At 37.1% G+C, this 14,889-nt stretch overlaps 1 protein-coding gene across 4 annotated transcripts in view; it reads left to right on the forward strand.

Annotated features, from left to right (window-relative positions):
- Nucleotides 1-14,889, forward strand: part of ATP2B1 (ATPase plasma membrane Ca2+ transporting 1) — a 132,018-nt gene that overhangs the window by 100,404 nt on the left and 16,725 nt on the right. For all 4 annotated transcript variants that reach the window (XM_060164965.1, XM_060164967.1, XM_060164968.1 and 1 more), the window contains exons 13-17: nt 5,131-5,310; nt 5,950-6,037; nt 6,630-6,736; nt 13,877-14,068; nt 14,299-14,512. In XM_060164965.1, coding sequence (XP_060020948.1) covers nt 5,131-5,310; nt 5,950-6,037; nt 6,630-6,736; nt 13,877-14,068; nt 14,299-14,512 — 781 coding nt within the window. The remainder of the gene's footprint in view (nt 1-5,130; nt 5,311-5,949; nt 6,038-6,629; nt 6,737-13,876; nt 14,069-14,298; nt 14,513-14,889) is intronic.

Genomic DNA, 14,889 nt, shown 5'->3' on the forward strand with positions numbered 1-14,889 from the left:
TGTTCTGCATGTGCAGAAGGCACTAACTGTAACCAGTTTTCTAGTAAACTTCTTAGTGTTTGTGATTTTATTTCTCTCCTATGTGAATCCAAGATAAGTGAAATAATAGTGCTTGTGATGCATGTGCTACCTGTTTATGGTTTTTAATTAGATAACTTCTCTTTGGGATCCTGTATGTTTATAGCATAACCAGTGCCTTGAACTGGGTAGGTTTTTTCAATTGATATTTATATTAAATTACATAGTAAATGCCATTAAGTTATTTGTTTTCATGGTCTGTAGTCCAGCACTGTCCAATAGGGCTTTCTGCAACCATAGAATTGTTCCGTGTTGTTCCATATCATAGCTACTAGCCACATGTGACTACTGAGATTTTAAGGTGCAGCTAGTGCAACTGAAAAACTGAATTAAAAAATATTTTTTTTCAATTTATATTTAAACATCTTGCTACCATACTGGACAGTCTGCAGCTCTAGACTTTGCTTTTCTTCTTTAAATCTTTTTTTTTTTTTTTAAGTTTATTGAGCAACTGCTGTGTACCAGCAGCTATGCTAAGATACTGGAGACATAAAGATTTTTGAGATCTGGTTCCTGGCCTCAAAGAAGTCACTGTCCTGGGCAGGGATGGACAAACACATAATTATAACCAGGATGTTAGTACATAGTTAGATACATATGCAGAGCATGTTATATGAGCACAGAACATGAGCCCCCAACCTTCTAAAGTAATTATATCTTTTTATTGCATTCTTACTGTGTGCCACATATTATGCCAAGTGCTTTACATGTATTATTTCATTTAATAGTCACCTCTGAGTTATAAGTATTATTACTTATTTGAAAGTTGAAAAAAAATTGAGATGTATAGAGGTTAGCTCTAGACATTAGAGCTAGTGTGTTCAAACCCAGCTCTGTATAAAATACATGTGATTAAAAGACCACACTGTGTTATGTTAACCATGAGAGGGGTCAAGTAAGACTTCTTAGAGGTTAATTACCTGATTTGAGTCTCAAAGGTTGAAGAGGTATTGGCTAGACCGAGAGAGAGAGTGAGCGGTAAGCACCTTGTGAGCAAAGAAGCAACATGAATAAAAGCACAAAGGCAAAAATAGCTTTTGTTCAGTGGCTATCATCAACTAATTGATTCAACATCCAGTGTGTAGTGCCAGGCACTCTTCTAGGAACTGGAAATACTGCACTAAACAAAATAATTATGAAACTTATACTCTAGAGAGGTAACACAACAGATAAACATTTAAAGTGATAAGTACATAGGCAGTATGCCAAGTGAAGACACATCCTGTGAGGAATAAGACTTGGTCCCTGCCCTCATAGGCCTTATATTCTAATTGGCGTGGGGTAGCAGGGGAGCATCAGATATGACTATTACAAGTGTGATAAGGGCTATAAAGGATATGCACAGGGTGGTAAAATAAAGATAACAGAGACCACATTAAGGATCTCTGAAGATATAACATTTGAGTTGAGTTCTGATGGCTAAAAGTGAGCCAGCCATGTAAATAGCTGCAAGAACAGTATTCCAGAAAAATGGCACAAAAAATACAGGATCCTTGAGGTGAGAAAGTATTTAGATTTTCAGAGGTGGAAAGGAGGCCAGCGTGGCTGTAAGTTTGGACAAGAAGAAGCAGACGAGATTATCTTTGGCCTAACTAGGCAATAAGGGCTCTGAATTTTATTCTGAAATTCACTGGGAAGTCGTTGAAGAAATTCAGGCTGGGAAGTGACATGATTCATGTTGTTAAAATAGTATTTGGGGTACTATGTAAGAAATGAATTAAAAAGAGGAGTAGAAGCAGGGAACCCAATGAGATTATTGCAGTGATCCCAGGCAAGAGATGACCATGGCTTAGAACTACAATTGTGGCAGGGAAGATGGAAAGAAAGGTATGATTTTAAAGTAAATAGAGGTAGAACCAATAGGAATGAATATGTTGGGTTTGGATATACTCCTTTTAACATTGTTGTGATCTCTGAAACGTCCAATTATATGTCAAGCAGGCACTTGAACCTAGAAGCCTGAAAGTGAAGTAGGCTGGAGAATTCACATATGAAGCTAAAGGAGATCTCTTGAGGAAAGTGTGTAGCTAGAGCAGTAAGCATAGGACTGAGATATCTCTACAATTAGATCTTTTCTGGAGGAGTGGGGAATTAGTCTCCAACTTGCATAACTGAGTGGCTGGTAGATGGTATTACCAATGTAATAAGAGAGTCAGATGAAGCTGCCTATTTAGAGATCAAGTTTGGGATTCTGGAGTTTCAAATGCTTATGAAACGTCCAGGTGGATCATGTTTGCCAACCTTTGGTCAAAGGAAAACCATTCGAAGTTTTATACATTGATTTATGGCTTAAATCTTATCTAAATATAATACTAAATCAGGATGTTTTCAACTTTTGTCCTTTGGAAAATGTATTGCTCATTTTGTGTTCTTAGCATTGAGGTTGATGGACAGTTTTATCTTTTTTAAAACATGTAAGTGGCAATTAATTTCTTCAGTATCACAAAATGAGATGCGTGCTTTCATACTAAAATGAGACAATCTAATAGGACCCAAGTGGGTCTTCTGGATTGTACAGTTCTGATGTAGAGAATCTTGATTAATTAGATATCTAGAATAAATCCAGCTTTATTGTATATGCATAGATAGTTAAACAAGATGCTTGGCTTCTCTTCAGTTTATCTGTAAAAGTGGAGGTAGTTTGTAAATTTTAAGTGGAAGTATTTGGTGGTTAGTGGACTATTAATAAATTTAGTTTACTTTCTTAAATATTATTTGCCACATAGCTTTAACCAAGACCAGTTTCTGCCTCTTAGTCATTGTTTCCTATTCCAAATGATGTCAGGGTACCACCCAGTGAGTGCTAAGATGGACAAATCTGGGTTACTTTCTATCTCAAATGAGAAGTGAGAAATACATTTATACAGCAGACCAGCGTTTTCAAAATCAAATATTGATTTTTTTAAACAATAGAGGGATGTATAATATGAAAGCACAGTTCTGTCTAGGTAGGCCATGAAAGCTCCCAGAGATGTTACATTTACACGGTTTACAATAGAAGTCACAAACAGCGTGTAGGCCAAAGTTAGCCTTCAATCAAGTTATCTGTGGACTCTGTGTGTGTGTGTGTGTGTGTGTGTGTGTGTGTGTGTGTGTTTTTAAAACATCAGGTTTGAGAGAGTACACACAAATCTGGGTTTCTGCTTTCTCTTGAAGTGATAGATTCTGTCAACATTTCCACTGTGATAAAAAAAAAAACAGACTAGAGCTGAGTGCTCTTCTATTAGGATTGTCTTGGATTTGTCACTTTCAGTGTTTTTTCCTCATTTCTGTTACCTGCACGGCCCTGTATTTGCATTTGCGACCTCTGTTCTAGTAGGACCGACATGGATTTTCTGGTTAGAGAAGAACAGGAAAGGATTTTCTAGGCAAAGAGAATTACAGAAGCAGAGGCACAAAAATAATATATTGATTATTCGTCTATCAAGCTGTGTATAGTAGAAAAAAAATTTAGATAAATCTAGGAAACTACTCTTTTTTTTTTAATTCTTTTGTGAAACACAACCATGATACTTAAAACTTACAACAATAATTCCTAAATATTCATTATTTTTAAAATTTCCTAAATTGTGTCACAAATGTTTATTCAAATCGGGATCCAAAATCCACACATTAAATTTATTGCCATGACTCTCAAGTCTCTTTTAATTTGAAGGATCTATAGGTTTCCTCCCTTTTCCATTCTTGCAATTTCTCTGTCAAAGAACAAATTGTTTTTTTCTTTCAATTAGCAAGTAAACTATTGTTTCTTTGGAAATTATTTGTAGAAGGACATGTGTCCTGGAGAGTATTCTGCATTCTATAATAGATTTTGCCAATTGCATTCCTTCTATTTCCTGTGAACTGGTAGTTAGATCGAGAGTAGGGTTTCCAGATAAAATACAGGACACCCAATTAAATTTGCATTTCACCTAAACAATGAATTTTTTTTTAAGCGTAAGGGTGCTCAATAGTGCAATATTTGGTCATGTTGTATTTTTTTAATTGAAGTATAGTCAATTTACAATATTGTGTTAGTTTCAGGTGTACAACAATGTGATTCAGTTATACATATATTTTTCTTTTTTTTAATTCTTTTCCATTATAGGTTATTACAAGATATTGAATATAGTTCCCTGTGCTATATAGTAAATCCTTGTTTTTTATCTCCTAGGGAGCTATTCTGAAGCTCAAGTGTGACACTCTGTTATACTGAGAACTTTGTGGTTTATAGTATAACAGTTGAGGAATCATACATTTTTGAGAAACTGTATTAAAAAAAGAACTGTATTGTCGGGTATATCAGATGTTTTAAAGGGGAAATGAACATAAACACAGGGATGCCAATTTAAAAAAGCTATTGCAGTAGCTCAGGCAACAAACACCGGAGACCAGGTACAGGGAAGGTTTGAGGTAGAATCGCAGGACTCACTGGCCCTTAAGGATGTGTAGGGTAAGGAGATTGAAGATATCAGATAATCTTTAGGTTTCTCTTAGATAGAAAACATCGTTTCCCTTTTAGACACCCAAATTCTGATGTCTACTTTTCTGATGGAGCTAGGAATCCAGCTCTCACAATGAGCTGGGGAAAATACGTAGGTCTGAAAGTGATTAGCATGTACCTAGTAGTTGGAGGTTCCAGAATAGGTAAGATAACCCTTAAAAGATCAAGAATGGGGAAAAGCAAGTGAGCCTCCCTTAACCCCAAAGAACACCAACATTTTACTCTGGTGTGGTCTGGGCAGTAAAACCAGAATGGTGGAAAGCCAACCAGGAAAGAATTGCCTCATGGTTGCTAGGGGGAAAAGGCACTTTAAAAAGCCTTTGGCAAATAAATAATGTAAGCAACTTAAGTCAGATGATAACTGAAAGTGAAGCCTGAACTAGGACTGTGGCAGTGGAAGGGGAAAGAAGAGATTATTGGGACTACTTCAAGAAATAATATCTTGAGATGTAATTAAAGTTGTCATTTGTGGGACTATAAGGCAGTGTGTATTTGTTCAGTGGGATTTTTCCCCACCCTGGAAATACTAATTTTCTTTCATCATGTGAATTTTTTCCTACATTAACCAGGTGCCAGATGCAATAAAGAAATGTCAGAGGGCTGGAATTACTGTGAGGATGGTCACTGGTGATAATATTAATACTGCTCGGGCTATTGCTACCAAATGTGGTATTTTACATCCTGGGGAAGATTTCCTATGCCTAGAAGGTAAAGATTTCAACAGAAGAATACGAAATGAAAAAGGAGAGGTAAGCATTTTTTATTGTTTAAGTTGATATGTTTTTAGTATATTAGGAATTTCATTGGACAGATACATCTTGAACATGCACTACATGTTAGGCATCGCACCTGGATCAGTGCAGCCCTCACCCCACGAAGCAAAACAGTAGCATTTTAGGAAATAAAGGGGACAAGTGATAAAGAAATTTGTCCTAAAGGGAGTGAGTGCTTCATTTTTTCAGTCTGGGCCCAAGAAGTACAATATGTGTAAGTGAGTAATGGGAGATGAGTTTGGAAAACTTGCCATGGAACATATTTTAGGGGACCCCAAACCCTGCACTACTTAACGCTGAGGAGTTTCCATTTTCATAGGCAGTGGGGAGATGGTTAGAATTTGATCTTGTAATGATATATATAACAGCGGTTCTGCATTAGAGTGACTAGAGAGCTTTTTAAAATGCTGATTACTAGGCCCCACCTCAGAGTGTCTTATAAGATAGGCCTTGGGTCTCGCTCGGCAATTTCTTTTTCTAACAAGTTCTCAGGAGTTGCTGATGCCGCTGGTCTGTCCACCACACTTTAAGAACCACTGATAGAAATGCTAGGTCGCTAACTTGGAATTAGAAAACTAGGCTTGGGCACGTTTTAACTTTGACAAAAATTTATAGATTGAGCAAGAGCGGATAGACAAGATTTGGCCAAAGCTCCGAGTGCTTGCAAGGTCATCTCCTACTGACAAACATACACTGGTTAAAGGTGAGTAGATTTTACAATTACTCCGCAATTTCTTAATAGAGAAATGCGTTCTGCTTCCTAAAATAGTAATAGATGCTGAATATTAGATTGAATTGTGGATATCATCTTCTCCAATAAAATCTAAATACATTTCCTTTCGATACCTTAGGTGAATTGTGTTTATCTTCAGTGATTAAAACAGGATATAACTCCTAATACAACAATTTCTGGAGTTGTTCCTTGCCCAACATCCCAGCAGTTTCCATTTCTCTGTGTTTAATTATTTATTTTTAACTTTTTCTTTTTTTTTTTGCGGTACGCGGGCCTCTCACTGTTGTGGCCTCTCCCGTTGCGGAGCACAGGCTCCGGACGCGCAGGCTCACCGGCCATGGCTCACGGGCCCAGCCGCTCCGCGGCATGTGGGATCTTCCCGGACCGGGGCACGAACCCGTGTCGCCTGCATCGGCAGGCGGACTCTCAACCACTGTGCCACCAGGGAAGCCCCTATTTTTAACTTAGAGTCTGTAAAACTGGCTAGCTAGCATATTCTGCAGAATCACTTTATTAATTAAACAGATTGTTTTTACAGCATAAATACTTACTTTTATTTCAGGTATAATTGACAGCACTGTCTCAGAACAACGCCAGGTTGTAGCTGTAACTGGTGATGGTACAAATGATGGCCCAGCATTAAAGAAAGCTGATGTTGGATTTGCAATGGTAGGAACTTAACATAATTCAAATATTCAGATGTAATTTACTGGCTGGGTTTTGTTTGTTTGGTTTGTTTGTTTGTTACTAAATTAGTGTTGATTTTAAACACTGTCCCTCAAGAGTAGCTTGAGGGATAATATGTAAGCCTAAATTGGTTTATAAGTCTAATTAGTTTATATAATACCTTTATTTGATGCTGGAAAATGACGTGACTTCTTTTGAACAGTTATAATAATATCGTACATTTACCTTGTACTCTGTAAAATATATAAATGTCTGTCATCTCATCTAAACCTTACAGCAGTCCTCTTAAATAGGAGACAGGCTTAGAACAGTTATATGTATTTAAATTAAGAATATGATTAAGAATCTTCCACTCAACTGAAAATGTCTTAAGAGTAACTTTTAATAGTAATCATTTCATGTATAATAGATGTAATCTTTTTTTTTTGTAATCTTTTTTGATTGAAGAAAAAGATCTGTACCCCACCGAAGTTCTCAATTTATATTTGATTATTAAAAGTGCTAGGAAATTTTAGCATTTCATTATTATTTTCTTTATACTGTAGCCATAATACTGATGAAGTGTTTACTATAAAATAGGCATCATAAAATACATAAATGTTTAATAATTGAAAGTAGATTGTTATATCTTTGAATCCAGTCCTTCTAATTTTTTAGTGTTGGAATGAATCTTTGTACTTTCAGTGCCATAGAAAATTTAAGTATTTTATTTAATTTGATTTATTTCATTTTTGGAAAATACAGGTTCATAATCACAATTCTCAAATCCAAAAATCTGAAAACTGACATTTTTTTTCCTAAATTTACAGCAGAATCATTTGATTGCAAAAAATATTCTGAATGATATGAGGATGTTATTTGTCCCACTTAATATGAACATTCATAGTCATTGTAGAGATATTAATGTGTTTTTATGGGATGGTAACCCTATCTGGGAGAATTTGTGATAGAAGGTATGTGCCGCATTATCTTTCTAAAGCATGAGAGACTTTGAATTCTCAAACACAGTGTGTCCCCAAGTGTTTCAGAAAGGAGAATATTTATGTGTACCAATGTTTATTTGCATAATTTGTCCCCCTGGTATTTTGCTGCTAAAATAGGGGTTTAGCAGAACCACCACCATGGTAGCTGCCTTTTAACAGGAGTGAGGGAGATGGAAGAAGGAAGGTGATATGGGTAAAGTACCCTCAACCAATAGCTGTGAACCCAAAGATTCCCACCCTGCCCTATCCCAAACTTATTATGGTAAGCAGTGCATTGGTGTGAACTTCTGAAGAGCTGGGAGAAGAAGCTGAAGGGATAAGGAATATTTAAGGGCTTTTCCTTTGGCTGTAAGCAAAACAGGATCATTCATTTTAGAAACACGGGATCACTCATTGCTGCTCTTGAGCATTTGGCAGGATTCTTACTTCTACTTTCATCTGGACAGCTGACCAGGAAGGTATTTATATACAATGCATTTTAATATTAAAAAAACAAAAACTTTCTTCCTAAAACTTAGGTGTTTAAGGCAGATACTAAGGCCTTTAAATAAATGCAGGTAAATATAGTAATTCAAACAAAAACACAGTACAGCAGCTGCTCTGTTTGATTTTTAAGCCTTGAAAGTTTTAGGTGCATTTTACCCCCCTTTTTTTTTTAAAGGTAGCATGTCAAAAATAATCTAAATTTATTTTAAATACACAGAGAAAAACTAAGTGCATAGTGGTTTGGACTTGAAAGCACTCTTGCTCAAGCTGGAATTTACTTTGTATATTTGTTCAGTTCTTCAGTTTCATATTTTAAAACTGAAAGACGAAATTATTTGTCTTGGGCTTTTATTAGATACCCACAAGAAATTGCTTGTGTGTGTGTGTGTGTGTGTGTGTGTGTGTGATGAAGTGTCTCTTTTTTTTTAATTTATTATTTACTTTATTTTATTTTTGTCTGTGTTGGGTCTTCGTTGCTGTGCACGGGTTTCTCTAGTTGCAGCGAGCGGGGAGTTACTCTTTGATGTGGTGCGCGTGCTTCTCACTGCGGTGGCTTCTCTTGTTGCGGAGCACGGCCTCTAGGCACGTGGGCTTCAATACTTGTGGCTCACAAGCTCAGTAGTTGTGGCTCGCGGGCTCTAGAGCACAGGCTCAGTAGTTGTGGCGCACGGGCTTAGTTGCTCTGCAGCATGTGGGATCTTCCCAGACCAGGGCTCGAACCCGTGTCCCCTGCATTGGCAGGCGGATTCTTAACCACTGTGCCACTAGGGAAGCCCGAGAAACTGCTATTGATTAGTTCTTTTTAAACCTGTCTCTTACTTTTCAGGCAGAAATAGCATTTTAAAACACTGTATTCTCTGTCTCTCTCTTTATATATATAGGTATGTGTATGTATGTATACACACATACGCACTTACATTTAGTAAATTCAACATTAAGATAAAATGTACAACAATAAATTAAAGGGACTCTAATGTGAGTACATTGCAAAGAGGCCTGGCATTTTCCCGTTTAGCCACTCCTTTCAGAATTCCTTTAGATAGCAAGCTTCCATGCTGTGTTTAAAATATGATTACATTATTTTTAAATTATATTGCATTATTCTTACCAAAATTCAGTTAACCACACATGTACAGATATTTCTGTCATCATAGACTGAATGCCATGATGTATTTCTGTAACCAAATATGCATCTGTGATAGTAAAATCTTCGCTAAGGTAATTAAAATATCTTCATTTAATTTAAAGTGTTTTTAGACTTTGGGTTAATAATAATTTGTTTCTCCTCCAAACCTTAAGAAGCTGTTTTCAATATTCTGGTCCAGAAACATTACAGGTGAGTAGTTGCTGCCTCCTAAAGGTTCAGCACACAAGGAAGTAAATCACTGAAGCACAGTGGCAGCCAGTGAAGAGCTAAACACTGCACAGGGAGTGCCTCAAGGAAGAAGTCCTTGACTCTGCCTGTAGAGACTGGGGAAAGTTTTCTGAAAGAGGTGCCATTTGAATGGAGAGAGGGAGAAAAGTACTGCTAAGAGACCCTCTGAGAATTACAAGTAGTTTAACTTCACTAGAAGAGGGTGTGGTGGTGGTGGGTACTGGCATGTGACGATCAGAAGGGCCTTGAATATGAAGGTGAGGAATTTGTTCTTGTATCCTGTAGATCAGCACTTTCCAAGCAGGCTTCTGATGCAGTAAAACAAATTTGGAGACTCACAATGCATGCTAGCATACAGCTCTAAGAAGCTTATAAAAAGCTGTTTTAATGTTTTTTGATGGGGAGTTGCCCAAACTTGTTTCACTATGAAACTAGTTTTTATTTGGACACAATTAACATCTTTTTTATTTATTTATTTTGTGGTACGCGGGCCTCTCACCGTTATGGCCTCTCCCGCCACGGAACACAGGTTCCGGGTACGCAGGCCCGGCAGCCATGGCTCACGGGCCTAGACGCTCTGCGGCATGTGGGATCCTCCCGGACCGGGGCACGAACCCGTGTCCCCTGCATCGACAGGCGAACATCTTAAAGTAGCTTTTTAAATTTTGAAAGATTTTGAACAAGGGAGTGTGAGATTTGCATTTGCAAAAGATGGAGGATGATTAGAGGCAAGGAAACCTGTTGGGTTTAGATGTATTAAATATGTTGCACATTAAAAAAATATACAGGGAATTCCCTGGTATTCCCTGGCAGTCCAGTGGTTAGGACTCCGCGCTTTCACTGCCGAGGGCTCGGGTTCAGTCCCTGGTCGGGGAACTAAGATGCCACAAGCGGCGGCGCAGTGCAGCCGGAAAAAGGAAAAGAAAAAAAAGTAAAGTATACGGATTAGGAGTTAGAGACTAAAATTTTAAATTAAGATTGCTCCTTCATGGAGTATTTTGAGAAAAGCTTGTTTTGGACTTTGTGTTTATCAAAACAATATTGCATAGCATTTAACAAGTCAAACAGTTCTACAAGACGTAATAACTGTGTCCCCTACCACATATCATTTCTTCCAGCTAGTTTTTGACTAAAGGAAACCAACTGTTTGTTTTCCTTAGTTGTTTGCCTCCATGTATCTAAATGGCATGATTACAAGGGTTTTTAAATTTTTTATATTTTTTTAATTAATTTTTTTATTGGAGTATAGTTGCTTTACAATGTTGTGTTAGTTTCTGCTGTACAGCAAAGTGAATCAGCTATATGTATACATATATCCACTCTTTTTTGGATTTCCTTCCCATTTAGGTCACCACAGAGCACTGAGTAGAGTTCCCTGTGCTATACAGTAGGTTCTCACTAGTTATCTATTTTATGCATTGTATCAATAGTGTATATATGTCAATCCCCATCTCCCAATTCATAGTTTTTTAAATTTTTTTAATATAAAGCATTTGTTAATGACTCTTCATTAAGGAAGATAAGGATTTAGCACTTTCACAGGCACACAGACACCTGTATGCATTCACACACACTACCCATCCTGTTATTCTTCCATCAGAGTTAGAGGTCAGTCAATATACCATCCTTATTGTGATTAGAAATTCTGTTCCAAGCTGAGCCATGTGGTCTGTTATAATTACTTTCACTTCCTTGCACAACTTTTTGTATTCCCTATACATTTTCTTTTTCAATTCACTTTTTAATCTTTAAATTATTTATGTATTTATTGTCTTAGTTTTTTATGTACTTAATACTAATTCATCACCAAATTCTCCTTTCATTATGTCAGAGACATCAGGCACTTTTACCAGTTTTGCCTTCTTAGAGATACCTCTCCCAGATCTTCTGATGTGCTTCAATCTGGACTGTTTGCTAAGCCTGCTACACAGCTGTCTCTTCTTTCTCCATACCTAAGAATTTCCTTTTCCTCTCTCTTATGTTGGATTTTGAATTTCCTGAATTTGATGTCAATGTCTTTTTTGGTTTACTCTCTCATGTAGTAAAGCCATCTCCTCCAGTAGATCCCTGAGAAAAAGGCTTCATGAGAGTTAAACTTTTTCATAACTTTTATGACTGAAATCTCTATTCTCTCCTCAAAGAATCCTCCTTGATACTTAGTCTGACTTGGTATAAAAATCTAGGTTGACAATAATTTTCACTCAGAATTTTGAATTTGTACCTCCATTGTTATTACATACCATTTTGAATTTTGAACCTCCTTCTCCCCCACCCCACCCCCACACACACTTTTTGGAGGTATATAAGTCTTTCCTTTGTTCTCAGTCCTCTGAAATGTGATGGTTTGTCTTAGGGCAACTTTTTACTATGAAAACTGATTTTCTTCAATTTTGTGACATTTTCTTATACTCATCTTATGTCTTCTCCAGTGTCTCTTCTTTGTGGAATAGTCCCCTCTGATTTTTGAACCTCTTGGACTTACCTTATTATCTTGTCTCTTTTTTCCTGTCTACCGTACCTTTGTCATCTTGCAGTTGAGTATTTCCTCAACTTCTGTTGTTTTTTCATTTCTGTGATCATATATTTAATTTCCAAGAGTTGTTTTTGGATCTCTGAGTTCTTGTTCTTGTTTCATTGCTGACCTTTTGCCTAAGGATTTGATTTTTTTAATAAAAATCAGCTTTTATCTCTGTGTAGTGTTTGTGTCTCCATATGCCTTTTGGTTTAGTCTCTGTCTTTCAGGTTAGTGCTTTCTTCAGATGTCAAAGTGATTCTTGGTTGTCTCTGCATATTTTACCAGTAGAAAGCTGAAAAGCTGGAAAGTCTTAGGCCTCTAAGTGGGATTTATCGACCAGAAGCTTCCCAGTAAAGTGATCTGGCTTGGCCATTTCACTTCCTTAGGGTACCTTGAATTTTCAGTATTTTTAGGTCTCTTCTCCTATGATGATCAGATTTTCGGGAAAGAATTTTCAGATGTGCTACCTAGAGGGCAATCCTGAATACTGGTATTCTGGGAAACAAGTAGAAAAAAGAAGGGTAGTGGTCTCTACATTCATTAAACAGAGTTACTCTTAACCCCTTTTTTTCAATATAGCACCTCCTATACTCAGCAGCACTTGGTATCGTTCAGTCTAAACGTTCTCTGTTATACCCTCTCTAGTAAATTAGCAGGCAGTCTTCTGCCAGGTTAGAGGGTGTCAAACTTCCTGGTTGCATGGATGTGGGAAGGGACTCTGAGGCTCTAGCTGCCTTTTCTTTTAATTTTGTTATTAAAATATAACACACGTACAGAAAAGTGTCTATGTCATAAGTAAACAGTGAATGGATTATCACAAGTAAACAGACCTGTTCTATGCAAGGCAAGAAATAGAATATGACCTATGCCCCCAGATGCCTCAACCACACTCCCTTCTAATTACTGCCGTCTCTCTCTGCAGAGGTAACCAGTATTCTGAAGATTCCTTTTGTCTGTTTTTGAACTTTGTACATAAGAATCATATATCATGTATTATTCTGAGTCCATCTTCCTTTATTCATCATTTTTCATGTGCGATTCATCTGTGTTACTGTACATAGCTGTAGTTCACTCGTTTTTATCAATCCACAACTTATTAATCCATCCCATTCCACTGTTGAGGGACATTGTTATTCTTAGTTTGGGCCCTCTAAGTACTGCTTCAGCGTCTTCGGTAGACTTTAAGAATCCTCCTGTTCTTATTCACGCCTTCACCCCTACCTCCAGTGCTGCCTGGTGCTGCCGAGTCCTGAGCCTCACATAGGAGAGTCCTGTAGTGCAGAAAGGCTGCTACTCTGCTCTCCTACTGTTGATTTAGGATTCAGCTTTCTGGGGTCTGCTGAGTTTCTTCCTACTTGGTTATCTGCTTTCCAGCCTCTTAAGATGTTTTTGCAATGTCTCTTTTCCCACTAACTTTGTGAGTTTTTATTTTTTAATTAAAAAAAATATCTTTTAGTGTGACTTTTGGAAGGAACTTGGGTAGTGCCTGTGTCCATTCCTCTTTTTGGTTTTTTAAACTCAATTTGAACATTATTGTCAGTGCCTCGTTCATTATGTTCGATTTCTGCTGAGATAGAATGTCTTTCTGAGAGATAGTACAATATCTTAGACTAACTATATTACCCCCTTTTACGGTAAATTTAAGTCAGTAATTATTAAGTATAATGGTAAATTTTTGTTTATAAAATATATACTGTCCTTTCAAATATTTAAAGGTTATATTTTAAACATTCAGTCTAATTCACAGAAATTTTCTTTAATAGGGTATCGCTGGAACTGACGTAGCTAAAGAAGCATCTGATATTATTCTCACAGACGACAACTTTACAAGCATTGTTAAAGCAGTTATGTGGGGCCGAAATGTCTATGATAGCATCTCAAAATTCCTTCAGTTCCAGCTTACTGTTAATGTAGTAGCAGTGATTGTTGCTTTCACGGGCGCCTGTATTACTCAAGTAGGTTGACAATTTATCCATTAAAACTTGTTTATTTTAGAGCAAAAATATGCATAACCTGCCTTTTTAAAGTACTTAAATATTTAAATAAGTTGAAGCTTAGTACTTCAGGTTAATTAATATAAAAATGTTATCCTGTTCTGTTAAGTTTTTAAATAGAAACGGCTTCCTGAGAATTGCGGAGTCCTTGAATAGTTGTAAATGTCTATTAAGAAACGTGTCCTTTCTAGGATTCACCGCTTAAGGCTGTGCAGATGCTGTGGGTAAATCTCATAATGGATACTCTCGCTTCCCTGGCTCTGGCAACTGAACCCCCCACTGAGTCTCTCCTGCTTCGGAAACCTTATGGTAGAAATAAGCCTCTCATCTCACGCACAATGATGAAGAATATTTTGGGTCATGCATTCTATCAGCTTGTAGTAGTCTTTACACTCTTGTTTGCTGGTAAGAATTTAATGCCTGATAAAGTTTCAGTTGTTTCTGTTCCAAGCTAATATCCCAGATGGTTTTAATGTTACAAATTTTTCAAGAACAGAAGTTATTTTCTTTCTGACTCCCCATTTATCTTTAATTTCTTCTGTTGATCAGTGGATCCTTAGTACATTTTGAGAGGCAGTGTGATAGATTGGGGCAGTAGGGGGAGTAAAAAGAGTCCTAATTTCTTGTCCTTGGCTTTACCACTAACTTAGATATGTGATCCTGAACATGTCACCATAGTTTTGGGGGCTTCCGTTTCCTCCTGTATAAAATAAAAGAGGGTTGTACTATAGAATCCCAGGTCCCTTCCAGCTCTTTCTGTGCTGCCGTTTGTGAGAGCCAAG

The sequence above is a fragment of the Lagenorhynchus albirostris genome, chromosome 11 (genome assembly GCF_949774975.1).
Source record: "Lagenorhynchus albirostris chromosome 11, mLagAlb1.1, whole genome shotgun sequence".
NCBI classification, from domain to species: Eukaryota; Metazoa; Chordata; class Mammalia; order Artiodactyla; family Delphinidae; genus Lagenorhynchus; species Lagenorhynchus albirostris.